We start from the raw sequence: 17,205 nt of genomic DNA, 5'->3' as shown, positions 1-17,205 counted from the left end.
CTTCTCCCAGGATCCCCGGGGCAGAGTCACGTGCCCGCCCCCCCCCCCCGGGGTCTCTCACTCACCGGCTCACACGGAGGCGGCAGCAGCAGCTTTGTTCTCCCGCCCCCAGCGGGGCTCGCACGGAGCATGCGCAGTTTCAGCTGCTGACCCCACCCTCACCCGGGCTGGAGAGGGCGGACGCGCCCCCGGCGCAGGCTGGGAGATGTAGTTCCGGATGCTCCCTGGACCGGAAGTGACGTCAGCGAGGGAGGCGGAGCCGGAGGGCGAACGCGCTCGGAGCGCTGCGGTTCTGCCTGGCTCGCGCGGGGCCGTTGGAGCCTCTCCCGGGCCGGAGAAGGTTTGTGCTGCTGGGGCTCTGGGCATGCGCAGATCGCGGCGGGAGAGACCTTCATTAACCCCCTCGTGCCCGGCCCGGGCCCCGCCCCCGCTGCGGAGCTGCAGCCTCCAGGTCCCGGCGCGAGCCCGGGGGCGGGGTCCCGGGGGGGCTGGGAAAGGGGCGGAGGGGGGAAGTGTCGGTGCAGCCCGGACATGGCCGGGGAGCCCGAGGAGCGGGGAGAGAAAGGGGGCTGAGATCCTCGGATTTACCGCTGCCCCGTGGGGACACCCCGCCCCGCCCTGCCCCCTTTCTCCCTAGAGAGCCACGAGCAGCCCCCAGGGGGACCCCCCCTCCCCCAACCCCTGAGAAGTTCCCTGTCCCCCCCCCCGATTGTGCCCCATTTTCTCTCCCCTTCGCCAGTGCCCAGCTCTCCCTGGGGCTGGGGGGGCTCTGGGGGTGTCTGGGCCCCTGGCCAGGGGCTCTGGGGACTGGGGGCCAGGGAAGATCTGGCAGGACCCTGGCTGGGGCTGTGGGGGTGTCTGGGGCCCCGGCTGTGGGGTCTGGGCTCTGGGTACTGGGGGGTGTCTGGGGGCTGCTGCTAACCCTGATCCTGCTCCCGGATCAGTTTGTGCCACAATCCTGGCTCCAAGCGCGGCCAGGCAGCCCCCAGCCAGGCCCACTCACCCTGATAAGTTTCTGTCCACTTACCAAACACCGTCAGGTGAAATCACAGATTTCTCTTTTCTCCCCTCTTGAAAACTGCAGGAACTTCCAGTCCCGCAGGGAATATTCATGCACCCCCCCCCCCAGTCCTTGTCCTAGATCTGGGGGGTGAGGGAGTTGGGAAGGGGGCTAGAAATGCCACACAATGGTCTCTTCCACAGCGTTCTGGACTCCTTCTTTCTGAAATCTGGTTTCATTGAGACCATTGTTAATCCAGAGTCACTGCATGGAAAGACAAGGAGTGACTCCGGATGGACAGTGGGGTGACTGAGATCAGCAGTTCTCCCTGTGAGGAGGGGCTCTCATTAGCTGCTCTCCCCAGAGAGCTAAAGGAGGGAAGCGGCTCAAACGCTCTGTCCCTCTCTGCCCGGGATATTGGGGTTCAGCTTCCTGGGTCAGATGCTGCAGCCTCCATCGTGATCTGGGAGACCAGGCTTAGCAGCCGCTGCTCCCCCAGCAGGGTTCTGTGCTGGGATGTGAACTTAATTAAAGCTTTTTTCTCTGCCCGGCCCAGGTGATGACTTTCTGCAGCTGGCACTAGCCCCTTGGGGCAGCTCTGGGCCCTGTTAATACAAATTCTACTACAGACTCCAGGTAACTGAAAGACCTCTGAGAAAGTGCTGGGGACTAGCAAGAAAGTGACTCTGCACAAACAGCCTCTCCTCCCATTAGCAATTGCCAGGAGAAAATCCAGCCATGGGAGAGCAAAGCCCCCAGGAATGGGACTGTCCCAGCCAGAGGAGCAGGCAGAGAGGACAGGGGAAGGAGAGACTGAAAGGGGCAGTGGGAGAAATGAGTGGAGGGAGAGATTTTCAGCTCTCTAGTCCACCCAGACACATGTATTGCAGCATCCCTGGGCTTTCCAGTGATCACTTTCCAGTGATCAAGAAAAGGCTCAGACAGAGGAAAAGCTGGTTCTTGACTCCATATTCCCCCTGCTGGGGTGTGACTGCTGGGGGGTCAGTGTCCGACGGAATCCCCCACAGTGACTCCTTGGGTTCTGCTCTTTTCTAGCCTTGTGTTCAGAGACTTAGTTATGAGATTGGGGGAGGGAGAAGGGAGGTTAAAAATCTCTCTGTGGGCTTAGCCTGGCAGGAGGGGCCAGGTCTACACTGTAATAAAGAGATCAAGCATGTTCCCAGCATGGCAGAGTCTACGATGTCTGTCTGCAGGGAAGGGGCCTGGGGGAATCGTGATGTGAAATTAACTAAAGCCTGTTCTGAAACCTCCACAACTGCCCTTCTCTCCCTGCCAGGGCTGCAGAATGACGTCCATGTTTTTCTCCAGCTCATCCCATCCTCCTATGACACAGGGAAGAGAAATGGCTGCAGTGGAGCCAGCTCAGGTAGGGATTATTTTTTTGAGGGGGGGGTTGGTGGGTTCCTACAGAAGGGAGAGGGACAGCAAATACATCGGAGATGGGCAGGTTTGCACAGTCTAGTTTGGAGGTTGGCGCGGGGCAGGAAATGCACAGGGTGGAGCAAGGAAGGGCAGGGTGTGACAAACCTGCTGGGAGTTGTTTAATAAGTGGCCTAGATTCTAGGAACAGACCCATGAGGTTCGGAGGTGGAAATGCTCTAGTTTGTGAAGAAGAAAATAACCCACGTGAATGGGGTTGGGAAAACTGACCAGACTCACAGTGCTGGAGCCTGACCCGACTAACCAGCGGCTGCTGTGAGATATGAAGGGGGCACCCACCAGTGAGGGTTAGGGGAGATTCCCCTCCCTTCATATCCAGCTCCTCACAATGAGGAGGGTGTTGGGCTTCCTACCAGGGAGCTCTCCCTGGTCCCTGCTAGGGGCTCCCTCTCCTCTATCAGTCTGTGGCTAGTAGGTATGTGATGGATCTGCTGGGAGAGATAAGGGGCTCTCTTTGTCCCCTCACTCTGATGTTTCCGGGATGCTCTGAGCAGGGTGGGGGTGGGACTTTGTTGACTGCAATCCACCCAGGGCTTCCCTTTGATGGGCTCCTCTCCCCACAAATAGTGGGGCTGTGAATGGAGCAGCAGGTATTGAGTGTTGGACTCTTGCTCTTTCAGGGGCCGGTGACCTTCGAGGAGGTGGCTGTGTATTTCACCAGGGAAGAGTGGGCTCTGCTGGACCCCGCTCAGAGAGCCCTCTACTGGGATGTCATGCAGGAGAACTATGAGAATGTGACCTCACTGGGTAAGGGTTACTGTCCCCTCGGTTCTTGGAAGGGGAAATGGAGAGAGAAGGTTTACGCCAGCCCCACAATGCCACCTCTACTCTGCCCAGTTTCAGCATCACCCCAATATGCCAGTGACACACACACTACCAGAGACCCTCCCCTGCTGCAGAACACTTTGGGAACAGAGCACAGGAGCCATATTGCACAATGTCAAATATCTCCTGTTTGCTCAATTAAAACTGAGGGTTAAGTGCAGCATAATCAACAGAAGCTTCCTAGGGGTCACCAGATGAAATTAATAGGCAGCAGGTTTAAAGAAAATGAAAGGAAGTTCTTCTTCACGCAGCGCACAGCCAACTTGTGGAACTCCTTACCTGAGGAGGTTGTGAAGGCTAGGACTATAACAGCGTTTAAAAGAGAACTGGATAAATTCATGGTGGTTAAGTCCGTCAATGGCTATTAGACAGGATGGGTAAGGAATGGTGTCCCTAGCCTCTGTCTGTCAGAGGATGGAGATGGATGGCAGGAGAGAGATCACTTGATCATTGCCTGTTAGGTTCACTCCCTCTGAGGCATCTGGCATTGGCCACTGTCGGTAGACAGGATACTGGGCTAGATGGACCTTTGGATCTGACCCGGTACGGCCATTCTTATGTTATGTATGTATGTGGGCATTTGGTGCAAGGAGCTCCTGGCCCTCAGAGACCGTGTGGAGGCTTTGGAGGCCAGGGTGTTGGAACTGGAGGAGCTAAGGGAGGCAGAGAAGTATGTTGATGAGGCTTTCCGGGACGCTATAGAATTGTCCCAACTCCGGTCAGACAGCCCCCCGCACTGTTGAGGAGGATGAAAGGCCCAGGGAATGAGAGCAGTCAACGGGAGCAGAGGGAAAGCTTCTCATAGTTGGGACCCTCCTTCCAGATAGTGTTGGGGTAACCTCTTGCACTGAGGTTACCTCACCGGGGGAGGGAACTCCACTCATTAAGAAAAGGCAGCTGTTAGTAATGGGAGATTTGATCATTAGAAACAAGGATATCTGGGTTTGTGATGACCGGGAGAACCGTATGGTGACTTGCCTGCCTGGTGCGTAAGTTGCGGATTTCTCAAGGCATCTAGATCGATTTATGTGTAGTGCTGGGGAGGAGCCAGTGGTCATGGTACATGTAGATACCAATGACATAGGGAAGGGTAGGTGAGACGTCCTGGAGGCCAAATTTAATCTGCTAGGAAAGAGACTGAAATCCAGGACCTCTACGGTGGCATTCTCAGAAATGCTCCCAGTTCCACGCGCAGGGCCAGGTAGGCAGGCAGAGCTTCGGAGTCTCAATGCGTGGATGAGATGATGGTGTAGAGAGATGGGGTTTAGATTTATTAGGAACTAGGGAAACTTTGGGGATGGGGGAGCCTATACAGGAAGGATGGGCTCCACCTAAACCAAAGTGGATCCAGACTGCTGGCACTTAACATTAAAAAGGTTGCAGAGCAGTTTTTAAACTAGGAGATGGGGGGAAAGCCAATGGCTGCAGAGGAGCACGTGGATCGGACAGAGACTTCTCTTAGAGGAGAGTGTAGTGATAGAGATTTTTCTAGTTTTAGTCAGGAAGAGAGGCTGGAAGAGGATAAAGTAGGGGCCAGATCAGACGAGAAGCATTCACGCACAAAAGAATCTAACACATCAGAAAAGGGCAGACAAATAAACAGTGACAAGTTTTTAAAGTGCGTGTACACAAATGATAGAAGTGTAAATAATAAGATGGGTGAATTAGAGTGCCTTGTGTTAAAAGAGGATATTGACATAATAGGCATCACAGAAACCTAGTGGAGTGAGGACAGTCAATGGGACATAATCATTCCAGGGTACAAAATATATCGGAAGGACAGAGCAGGTCATGCTCGGGGGTGGGGAGGAGTGGCACTGTATGTTAAAGAAAATGTAGACTCAAATGAAGTAAAAATCTTAAATGAAACTGCATGTTCCATAGAATCTCTCTGGATAGTAATTCCATGCTCTAATAAGAATATAACAATAAGGATCTATTATCGACCACCTGTCAAAGACAGTGATAGTGAGGATGAAATGCAAAGGGAGATTAGAGAGGCTATCAAAATAAAGAACTCCATAATAGTGGGAGATTTCAATTATCCCCATATTGACTGGGTACGTCACCTCAGGACAAAATGCAGAGACAAAATCGCTCGATACTTCAAATGACTGTTTCTTGGAGCAGCTGGTACAAGAACCCGCAAGGGGAGAAGCAACTCTCCATTTAGTCCTGAGTGGAGCGCAGGATCTTGTCCAAGAGGTAACTATAACAGGACCGCTTGGAAATAGTGATCATAATATAACAACATTTAACATTCCTCTGGTGGGAAGAACAGCTCAACACTGTGGCATTTAATTTCAGAAAGGAAAACTATACAAAAATGAGGGGGTTAGTTAAACAGAAATTAAAAGGTACAGTGACTAGAGTGAAATACCTGCAAGCTGCATGGACGCTTTTCAAAGACACAATATTAGAGGCCCAACTTAAATGTATACCCCAAATTAAAAAAACACAGCAAAAGAACTAAAAAGAGACACTGTGGCTTGGCTTAACCATGTAAAAGAAGCAGTGAGAGATAAAAAGGCATCTTTTAAAAAGTGGAAGTCAAATTCTAGTGAGGTGTATATAGAAGGGAGCATAAGTACTGCCAAATTAAGTGTAAAAATGTAATAAGAAAAGCCAAAAAGGAGTTTGAGGAACAGCTAGCCAAAAACTCAGAAGGTAATAACAAAATGTTTTCTAAGTACATCAAAAGCAGGAAGCTGCTAAACAACCAGTGGGACCCCTGGACGATTGAGATACAAAAGGAGCCCTTAAAGACGATAAAGTCATTGCAGAGAAACTAAATGCATTCTTTGCTTCAGTCTTCGTGGCTGAGGATGTTAGGGAGATTCCCAAACCTTTTGTGGGTGACAAATCTGAGGAATTGCCACAGCTTGAAGTGTCATTAGAGGTTTTGGAACTAATTAATAAATTTAACTGTAACAAGTCACCGGAACCAGATGGTATTTACCCAAGAGTTCTGAAGGAACTCAAATGTGAAATTGGGGAACTATGAGCTATGGTTTGTAACCTGTCCTTTAAATCAGCTTCTGTACCCAATGACTGGAAGATTGCTAATGTAACGCCAATATTTAAAAAGGGCTCTAGAGGTGATCCTGGCAATTACAGACCAGTAAGTCTAATGTCTGTGCCAGGCAAATTAGTTGAAACAATAGTAAAGTATAAAATTGTCAGGCACATAGAAGAACAAAAATTGTTGGGCAAAAGTCAACATAGTTTCTGTAAAGGGAAATCATGTCTTACTAGTCTGTTAGAAAAAAAAACAGGAGTACTTGTGGCACCTTAAAGACTAACAAATTTATTGTAGCATGAGCTTTCGTGAGCTAAAGCTCACTTCTTCGGATGCATAGAATGGAACACACAGACAGGGGATATTTATACATACAGAGAACATGAAAAGGTGGAAGTATGCATACCAACAGGCAGAGTCTAATCAATTGGAGATGAGCTATCGTTAGCAGGAGGAAAAAAAACTTTTTGAAGTGATAATTAAGATGGCCCATAGAAGGTGTGAGGAGAACTTAACATAGGGAAATAGAATCAATTGGTGTAATGACCCAACCATTCCCAGTCTTTATTTAGACCACAGTTAATGGTATCTAGTTTGCATATTAATTCAAGTTCAGCAGTCTCTCTTTGGAGTCTGTTTTTGAAGTTTTTTTGTTGCAAAATTGCCACCTTCAAGTCTGTCACTGAGTGGTTAGGAAGGTTGAAGTGTTCTCCCACTGGTTTTTGAATGTTATGATTCCTGATGTCAGATTTGTGTCCATTTATTCTTTTGCGTAGAGACTGTCCGGTTTGGCCAATGTAGTAGGTTTGGCCACCTACTACAGGACAGGCCTAAAAAAGAAAATAACAGAACACCACTAGCCATCACCTACAGCCCCCAACTAAAACCTCTCCAGCGCATCATCAAAGATTTACAACCTATCCTTAAAGATGATCCCTCACTCTCACAGATCTTGGGAGACAGGCCAGTCCTTGCTTATAGACAGCCTCCCAACCTGAAGCAAATACTCACCAGCAACTGCACACCATACAACATAAACACTAACCCAGGAACCTATCCTTGCAATAAAGCCCGATGCCAGCTCTGTCCACATATCCATTCAAGTGACACCATCACAGGACCTAATCACATCAGACACACCATCAGGGGCTCGTACACCTGCACATCTACCAACGTGATATATGCCATCATGTGCCAGCAATGCCCCTCTGCCATGTACATTGGCCAAACCGGACAGTCTCTACGCAAAAGAATAAATGGACACAAATCTGACATCAGGAATCATAACATTCAAAAACCAGTGGGAGAACACTTCAACCTTCCTAACCACTCAGTGACAGACTTGAAGGTGGCAATTTTGCAACAAAAAAACTTCAAAAACAGACTCCAAAGAGAGACTGCTGAACTTGAATTAATATGCAAACTAGATACCATTAACTGTGGTCTAAATAAAGACTGGGAATGGTTGGGTCATTACACCAATTGATTCTATTTCCCTATGTTAAGTTCTCCTCACACCTTCTATGGGCCATCTTAATTATCACTTCAAAAAGTTTTTTTTCCTCCTGCTAACGATAGCTCATCTCCAATTGATTAGACTCTGCCTGTTGGTATGCATACTTCCACCTTTTCATGTTCTCTGTATGTATAAATATCCCCTGTCTGTGTGTTCCATTCTATGCATCCGAAGAAGTGAGCTTTAGCTCACGAAAGCTCATGCTACAATAAATTTGTTAGTCTTTAAGGTGCCACAAGTACTCCTGTTTTTTTTGCGGATACAGACTAACACGGCTGCTACTCTGTAGTCTGTTAGAGTTCTTTGAAGGTGTCAACAAACATGTGGACAAGGGGGATCCAGTGGACATAGTGTACTTAGATTTCCAGAAAGCCTTTGACAAGGTCTCTCACCAAAGGCTCTTACATAAATGAAGTTATCATGGGATAAGAGGGAAGATCTTTTCATGGATTGAGAACTAGTTAAAAGACAGGGAACAAAGGGTAGGAATAAATGGTAAATTTTCAGAATGAAGAGGAGTAACTAGTGGTGTTCCCCAAGGGTCAGTCCTAGGACCAATCCTATTCAACTTATTCATAAATGATCTGGAGAAAGGGGTAAACAGTGAGGTGGCAAAGTTTGCAGATGTTACTAAACTGCTCAAGATAGTTAAGACCAAAGCAGACTGTGAAGAACTTCAAAAAGATCTCACAAAACTAAGTGATTGGGCAACAAAATGGCAAATGAAATTCAATGTGGATAAATGTAAAGTAATGCATGTTGGAAAAAATAACCCCAACTATACATTCAATATGATGGGGGCAAATTTAGCTACAGCTGATCAGGAAAAAGATCTTTTTGTCATTGTGGATAGTTCTCTGAAGACATCCAGCAGTGTGCAGCGGAAGTCAAAAAAGCAAACAGGGTGTTAGGAATTATTTAAAAAGGGATAGACAATAATACAGAGAATATCTTATTGCCCTTATATAAATCAATGGAAATAACTAATTTAGACCCCATCATTTTATATGTATATTTGGGATTATGTTTTCCAGTGGGCTGCACTGTGTGTTATCCTGACATCTAGTAGTGCTGAGATCCTGCATTCAGTAATATCCCTGCCCTTCCTGTCCCCTTTCTCCACTGAGCCCCACGCTTATGTTTCCAGCTTCCCCAGGACTCTCTCTTTGTCTCTGGACCTGTCTGTCAGCAAGAAGCAGAGCCAGGGAGACTTGCCCTCTCTCTGGAGACTTCAATTTCTGGGACATGGACTTACTTTCTATGTGTTTTAGGAGACTTTGAAATTGAGTGTCTGTGACATTAAGCACAGTACAGTCTGGAGTGTTGAACAGCTGTTCCCTCAGTTCCCCAGGCTGGGGTGACTTTTACACTGCTCTACTGTGAGAGCAGCCACTCCTGGGCAGGTAACACGCAGTCTCCAGCATGTAACTCGCTCCCAGCTACACAGTTTTGAGTGCTGCTAGTCAGCAACTCCCGAATTACAGTACCCCACAGGAGAACCCCAGAAAATTCTCTGCTCCCAGACATCCCCCAGAAATGTGCATCTTGTCCTGTCCAGCACACTACTGAACAGTGGGAGCTCATATGAAATCTGTTATTTCATCAATGGAAAATGACATGCACCAGCCTTGTTGTTTCAAATGGAGTTTCCAACACACTTTAATCCAACCACACTGGTTAGATAAAACAATAAACCAAGATTGTTAACTACTGGAAAAAAAAAAAAGATTTCCAGTGGCTACAAGTAATGAGGCATAAAAGTCAGAATTGTTTACAAAAGAAATGCAAGATAAAACACAAACTAACATCTAAGTTAACCAGCTAAAACGGATTTAAAACAAATGTTTCTCTCACCATCTGCTGAGACAGGCTGGCTTTCCTTTTAGCTGGGAATCCCTCGAACCTGCCCCTGCTGCCCACATTCAGTTCTTCAGGAGTTGTCATGAGCAGAGGGAAGGGGAGGGGGAGAGAGAGAGAGTCTCATGCATTTTCCTCACCTCTCTTTATAATTCAGTCCTTTGTACTAGAAACAAATCTAGTTCTCAGCTGAATCATGGTGACAGGCTGTCATAGATATGAGCTTCAAGTGGTCCCTGTGATGGAATGTAAATGTCGTCTTCACACCTTCCCCCTCCTGGAGAATGGCTATTTGACCAGCTTTTGCCTTGCTATCTCTGAGGAACTTAGGGTTAGGGTTGCAACTTTTTCAGTAATATCATACCGTAAAATCTCATAACTTTACATACAATGTTGCTACACATTTTAAGGAGGATATTCAGTAGATTGTCTTCAAATGATACCTCACAAGCCATATAGTGATAAATGAAGGGGAGGGATCTCCCTTTTATAAACACCCAGACAGCCAGATTGCTGTAAAATCCTTGGTGGTGTGACTTCTCTGCTTGCTTTACCTGTAAAGGGTTAACAAGGCCATAGGTAAAAGAAAAGGAGTGGGCACCTGACCAAAAGAGCCAATGGAAAGACTAGAACTTTTTTAAATGGGACAGTAACTTTCCCTTTGTCTGTTGTTCTCCGGAGAAGGCAACACAGAGTAGCGATGCTGTGTGTGGCTTGAAGCAGGTTGGAAAATTCATCTTCCATCCCTAGAAGAAATGTTTTGGACAGGGAAGTTTAGACAAACACAATCAGATTTATATTTTTTATTTTGGCTTTTGGAGCTCCTCTGTGCTATCCCAGATGCTTTTTTTTGCTGCTAAGGGTACGTTTACACTTACCTTCCTGGTCGACGCGGTGAGTTCGACTTCTCGGAGTTCGAACTATCGCGTCTGATCTAGACGCGATAGTTCAAACTCCGGAAGCGCCGCGACTTCCAGTACTCCACCACTGCAAACGGCGGGGGTGGCGGCGACGGGGGAGCCACGGAGTTCGACCCCGCCGCGTCTGGACGGGTGAGTAGTTCGAATTAGGGTACTTCGAATTCAGCTACGCTATTCCCGTAGCTGAATTTGCATACCCTAATTCGAACCCCCTTTTTAGTGTAGACCAGGCCTAAGCTTTAAGCTGAACCCCCAAGAAAGCTATTTTGGGTGCTTACAACAATTGTTTCTTTTAAGATCTAGCAAAAGCCTAAGTTCCAGATTTATTGTTTTCCTTTTCAATTTTAATAAAATTTTCCTCTTTTAAGAACAGGGTTGGATTTTTGGTGCCCTAAGAGGTTTGTGCATGTTGTTTGATTAGCTGGTAGCCACAGCTAAGGTCCTCTGTTTTCTTTCTCAGCTCTTTCCCGGAGAGGAGGTGAAAGGGCTTGAGGCTACCCCAGAGGCAAGAATTCTCAAGTGCTCCTTCCTGGGTCCAAGGGTTTGGGGATTTTTTGCATTTGGGTGGTGGCAGCATTTACCAAGCCAAGGTCAGAGAAAAGCTGTAACTTTGGGGGTTTAATACAAGCCTGGTTAAAGGACAGGGAACAAAGGGTAGGAATTAATGGTAAATTCTCAGAATGGAGAGGGGTAACTAGTGGTGTTCCCCAAGGGTCAGTCCTAGGACCAATCCTATTTAATTTATTCATAAATGATCTGGAGAAAGGGGTAAACAGTGAGGTGGCAAAGTTTGCAGATGATACTAAACTGCTCAAGATAGTTAAGACCAAAGCAGATTGTGAAGAACTTCAAAAAGATCTCACAAAACTAAGTGATTGGGCAACACAATGGCAAATGAAATTTAATGTGGATAAATGTAAAGTAATGCACATTGGGAAAAATAACCCCTACTATACATACAACATGATGGGGGCTAATTTAGCTACAACAAGTCAGGAAAAAGATCTTGGAGTAATCGTGGATAGTTCTCTGAAGATGTCCACGCAGTGTGCAGAGGCGGTCAAAAAAGCAAACAGGATGTTAGGAATAATTAAAAAGGGGATAGAGAATAAGACTGAGAATATATTATTGCCCTTATATAAATCCATGGTACGCCCACATCTTGAATACTGTGTACAGATGTGGTCTCCTCACCTCAAAAAAGATATTCTAGCACTAGAAAAGGTTCAGAAGAGGGCAACTAAAATGATTAGGGGGTTAGAGAGGGTCCCATATGAGGAAAGATTAAAGAGGCTAGGACTCTTCAGCTTGGAAAAGAGAAGACTAAGGGGGCATATGATAGAGGTATATAAAATCATGAGTGATGTTGAGAAAGTGGATAAGGAAAAGTTATTTACTTATTCCCATAATGCAAGAACTAGGGGTCACCAAATGAAATTAATAGGCAGCAGGTTTAAAACAAATAAAAGGAAGTTCTTCTTCACCCAGCACACAGTCAGCTTGTGGAACTCCTTACCTGAGGAGGTTGTGAAGGCTAGGACTATAACAATGTTTAAAAGGGGACTGGATAAATTCATGGTGGTTAAGTCCATAAATGGCTATTAGCCAGGATGGGTAAGAATGGTGTCCCTAGCCTCTGTTCGTCAGAGGATGGAGATGGATGGCAGGAGAGAGATTACTTGTAAAGCCTGTTAGGTTCACTCCCTTTGGGGCACCTGGCATTGGCCACTGTCGGTAGACAGATACTGGGCTAGATGGACCTTTGGTCTGACCCAGTACGGCCTTTCTTATGTTCTTATTAGAGTTGCACAAATTAATTTTTAGAATCCTGGCGGGCCCCCACTTTCTGCACTCGGAGTGACAGAGTGGAGATTCAGCCATGACACATACTATGAACAAAATTGATCATAATTTTCTAGAAGAGTGAACATAGGGGCACAGACTTGCACAGTGTCCGTCTGTGTGTTCCCAACATATATGTGGGTATTTCAATCCTTCACAAGCAAGGTGTTCGGCATCTTCAAACACCTGGGGAACCAGTCCTGGGAATTCACTGGTTTATTAAGTGACACTCTATGGAATTGAGAGACATTTTATATTATTATTATTTTATTATAAATACCAATATGAACCCATTGAAAGGATCAAGGGGAGACACCTATTGAGTCAGCAAGACATGCAGGGATATGCCTGTGTACTGAGACCTCCAAGGCTTTTCCATGCCCTGTGCTGTGAAGCTTGTGTTTGGGACACAGGAAGTAGAAGCCACTTGGCAAAAGGAATATAAAGGGCAGCTGCATCATCTCCATTTTGTCTTTAGTCCCTCTTCCTACCTCTGGAGCAACTTCTCTACAAACTGAACCCTGGAACAAAGGACTGAATGATGTGGGGGGAGGGATAGCTCAGTGGTTTGAGCATTGACCTGCTAAACCCAGTATTGTGAGTTCAATCCTTGAGGGGGCCACTTAGGGATCTGGGGCAAAAAATCATTACCAGAGAGCCTTTCAAGCCAGAAACTCACCAATACTGCTAAGAACCAGATGTATAGATTTCTGACTGTTTTCCCATTTTAACAACTTCCTTTTTCTTTCCTTCTTTTATAATAAACCTTTAGTTGAGATGCTTTCTTGCTTATAAACCTTTAGTTTAGATGCTAAGGATTGGCTGGCATCATAGTATTCTGGGTAAGATCCAAACCTATACAGACCTGGTAATGTGTCTGACTCTGGGGTCAGAAGAACACTTTGTTTATGTGAGCAGAGTTTTTAAATAACCTCTCACTGTGCCGGACCTAGGTGCTGATTGGGAGTCAGAGAACTGGAATGCAGTAAAGGGGGCCGTGTGATGTCTTTTTTCAGTTTCTCGATAACCAGTGTGGGGGATCAGAAGCACAGTTGGTGACTGATCGGTGAATTTAACTTCCGTGTTAACCACCAGTTTTGGGAGCATCTGCTCTCCCTTTTTCAGCCTGTCCTGATCTTGGCATTTTCAGTGTGGACTGCCCCAGGCACACTGGGTCACAGTAAGCACTGAAGTTAAATTAATAGTGTTTTTTATGACACAGTCATATGAAATCAGCTGAACTCCTTTGTTTTCTTTCATCTGAGCAGGGTTTCCAGTTTCCAAACCTCATATAATCTCCCATCTGGAACAAGGGGATGAGCCATGGGTCCCAGACCTCCAGGGTTCAGAGGAAAGAGAGATCCTGAGAGTTCCCTGCACAGGTGAGGAAAGATTAAACCAACTCAGAATCTGTAAGTGCCTGAAGGAAACATCTGGGATGCCCTACAAAGCCCTTGGAAGGTTTCTCAGTTCATTATTGTCCCTAGCAGGGGTCGTATCCTCAGGGTAAATATAGCTCATGGCTTCCTGTAGACCCTAGCAGACACCAGGCAGTAGCTTCCTCCCTTTCCCCTGTGAGTTTGGATGGGATGTGAGGGCCGAATTGATCCCCTCCTCTCTCCTGTTTGGGGAAGAGTTTGGGGGAGTTCAGTTCCCGATTTTTATTTGACGTCTCTCCAGCACTTGTTTTGGTTTGGCCTTCCCCTTTCCATCCCTGTCTGAGGTTTCTGTCTCTATCACAGCAGGTGACGCAATGGTGTGTGAGAAAGAGGAGCAGAATTCTCAGCAGGAAAATGTTGAGAAAGTGGCTAAACACAGAGAATTATCGCAAAGATCGAAAAGGAATGTGTCCAGGAGTCATGAGCAGGGAAAATCCTGTGAGATTCAGCACAGACCAGAAAGAGAGCAAGGAAACCAGCCAGAGGAGAAAATGGGTAAATTTATTTCCTGTCGGGGAACTCAGAAAAGCGTCAAGGAAACCACAACACAGCAGGAAGTCCTCATGGGAAAGAGGAAAAATACATGCACTGAGTGTGGGAAAACCTTCACTTGCAGCTCAGCCCTTTCTGTTCATCAGAGAATCCACACAGGGGAGAGGCCCTATGAATGCAGTGAGTGTGGGAAAAGCTTCATTAGCTGTTCAGGCCTTTGTAAACATCAGAGAATCCACACAGGGGAGAGGCCCTTTTATTGCAGTGAGTGTGGGAAAACCTTCACTTTCAGCTCAGCCCTTTCTATTCATCAGAGAATCCACACAGGGGAGAGGCCCTTTTATTGCAGTGAGTGTGGGAAAACCTTCACTTGCAGCTCAGCCCTTTCTAAACATCAGAGAATCCACACAGGGGAGAGGCAGCCCTATGAATGCAGTGAGTGTGGGAAAAGCTTCATTAGCCGTTCAGGCCTTTCTAAACATCAGAGAATCCACACAGGGGAGAGGCAGCCCTATGAATGCCGTGAGTGTGGGAAAACCTTCAGTCGCAGTTCAGGCCTTTCTAAACATCAGAGAATCCACACAGGGGAGAGGCTCTTTGATTGCAGTGAGTGTGGGAAAACCTTCACTTGCAGCTCAGCCCTTTCTATTCATCAGAGAATCCACACAGGGGAGAGGCCCTATGAATGCCGTGAGTGTGGGAAAAGCTTCATTAGCAGTTCAGGACTTTCTAAACATCAGAGAATCCACACAGGGGAGAGGCCCTTTTATTGCAGTGAGTGTGGAAAAACCTTCACTTGCAGCTCAGCCTTTTCTGTTCATCAGAGAATCCACACAGGGGAGAGGCCCTATGAATGTCATGAGTGTGGGAAAAGCTTTATTACCAGCTCACACCTTTCTAAACATCAGATAATCCACACAGGGAAGAGGCCCTATGAATGTCATGAGTGTGGGAAAAGCTTCAATTACAGATCAATCCTTTCTCGACATCAGAGAATCCACACAGGGGAGAGGCCCTATGAATGCAGTGAGTGTGGGAAAACCTTTATTACCAGCTCAGACCTTATTAGGCATCAGAGAATCCACACAGGGAAGAGGCCCTATGAATGCAGTGAGTGCGGGAAAAACTTGACTAGCAGCTCAGGCCTTTCTAAACATCACAAAATCCACACCGGTGAGAGACCTTATAAATGCAGTGAGTGTGGGAAAACCTTCAATCACAGCTCACACCTTCTTACCCATCTCAGAATCCACACAGGTATGCGACCCAATGGAAGCAATTAGTGTGGGAAAACCTTGTCTTGCCACTGAGCCCATGTGAGCCATCAGAGAATCTGCAAGGGGGATCAACACCATAAACCCTCTAGGGCTATCAATACTTTAATACTTTTCCTGATTCCCACTTTTAAAAGCTGTTTGAAGCACCGATATCCCTCAGCTTGTCCAGATGAGTGAGTGGCCTATTTTTGCATTTTGCAGTTTGACCTCTTTGAGGTGGACTCATTTATCCTTTCTATCAACTCCATTCTCCCATGAGTAATTCTAGTGTGCCCTTCCTATCAGGAACCAGGGAGCATCACATTTATACCATTCCTCCTATTGCAAAGTTATTGTTAGAGTCACCAGTGTTACAGATTGTATCATTGCCAGTTGTTCTCATGTTGTGCTGAAGAGCAGTTATCATGGGAACTTTTCATATTACATTTAAATGAAGAGCAGGGGCAGGAAAAAATTGTCATTTCAGCCTCTGTGATACTGGAAGGAGACGTAAAAAGCGACAGAGTCCTGTGGCACCTTATAGACTAAAATACGTACTGGAGCATAAGCAATATACAAAAACCTGTAGGAGAACACTTCAACCTCCCTGGACACACAATAGCAGATTTAAAAGTGCCATCCTGCAGCAAAAATACTTCAGGGCCAGACTTCAAAGAGAAACTGCTGAGCGTCAGTTCATCTGCAAATTTGACACCATCAGCTCAGGACTAAACAAAGACTGTCCCTGGCTAGCCAACTACAAAAGCAGTTTCTCCTCCCTTTGTGTTCACACCTCAACTGCTAGAAGAGGGGCCCATCCTCCCTGATTTAACTAACCTTGTTAGCTCTAGACTGATTCTTGCCTGCATATTTACACCCGCCTCTGGAAATTTCCACTACATGCATCTGACGATGTGGGGATTCACCCACGAAAGCTCATGCACCCATATGTCTGTTAGTCTACAAGGTGCCACAGGACTCTTTGTCACATTTTGCAGATCCAGACTAAGGCCTGGTCTACACGTGTGTGTGTGTGGGGGGGGGGTCGAACTACCTTAGTTCGAACTTCTTACCTGTCCAGACGCCGCGGGATCAAAGTCTGCGGCTCCCCCATCAACTCCGCCACCACCGTTTGCGGTGGTGGAGTTCCGGAGTCGACGGGAGCGCGTTCGGAGTTCGAACTATCGCATCTAGATTAGACGCAATAGTTCGAACTCCGAGAAGTCGAATGCTACCCGTCGACCCGGCTGGTAAGTATAGATGTACCCTAACAGAGCTACTCCTCTGATACTTGGAAGGAGATGGGGTGACTCAGAGATTCCCTCCTTCCCCATCATGGCAGAACTGTTACCTTTTGTCTGAGCCAGGCAGAGTTTATCGTCATCACATTCTACCCCTCCACTTCTCAAAGTGTCATGTGATGAAGAGTTCTCAGTTGTCTGTGCTTGGAGATGATGCTTTGACTTATTTAATCCTATGCCAGAGTTGCTATGACTGGTGAGAAAAGTATCAAAGACCAGGAAGGGGAATTCAAATGGATCCTAATCGCAGTGTGATCATTTCGAGTTTAAATCCCAG

The 17,205-nt window shown here is 46.7% G+C and overlaps 1 protein-coding gene across 1 annotated transcript in view; it reads left to right on the top strand.

Annotated features, from left to right (window-relative positions):
- Positions 1-17,205, top strand: part of LOC120375611 (zinc finger protein 850-like) — a gene marked incomplete at its 3' end in the record, with an annotated part of 610,246 nt that overhangs the window by 267,670 nt on the left and 325,371 nt on the right. Inside the window, exon 4 of the mRNA XM_039496347.1 lies at positions 14,496-15,628. Coding sequence (XP_039352281.1) covers positions 14,496-15,628 — 1,133 coding nt within the window. The remainder of the gene's footprint in view (positions 1-14,495; positions 15,629-17,205) is intronic.

Source organism: Mauremys reevesii, linkage group 12 (genome assembly GCF_016161935.1).
Source record: "Mauremys reevesii isolate NIE-2019 linkage group 12, ASM1616193v1, whole genome shotgun sequence".
Classification (NCBI taxonomy): Eukaryota; Metazoa; Chordata; order Testudines; family Geoemydidae; genus Mauremys; species Mauremys reevesii.
Note: the sequence above shows the minus strand (reverse complement) of the source record. Positions and strands in the feature narration are given on the sequence as shown.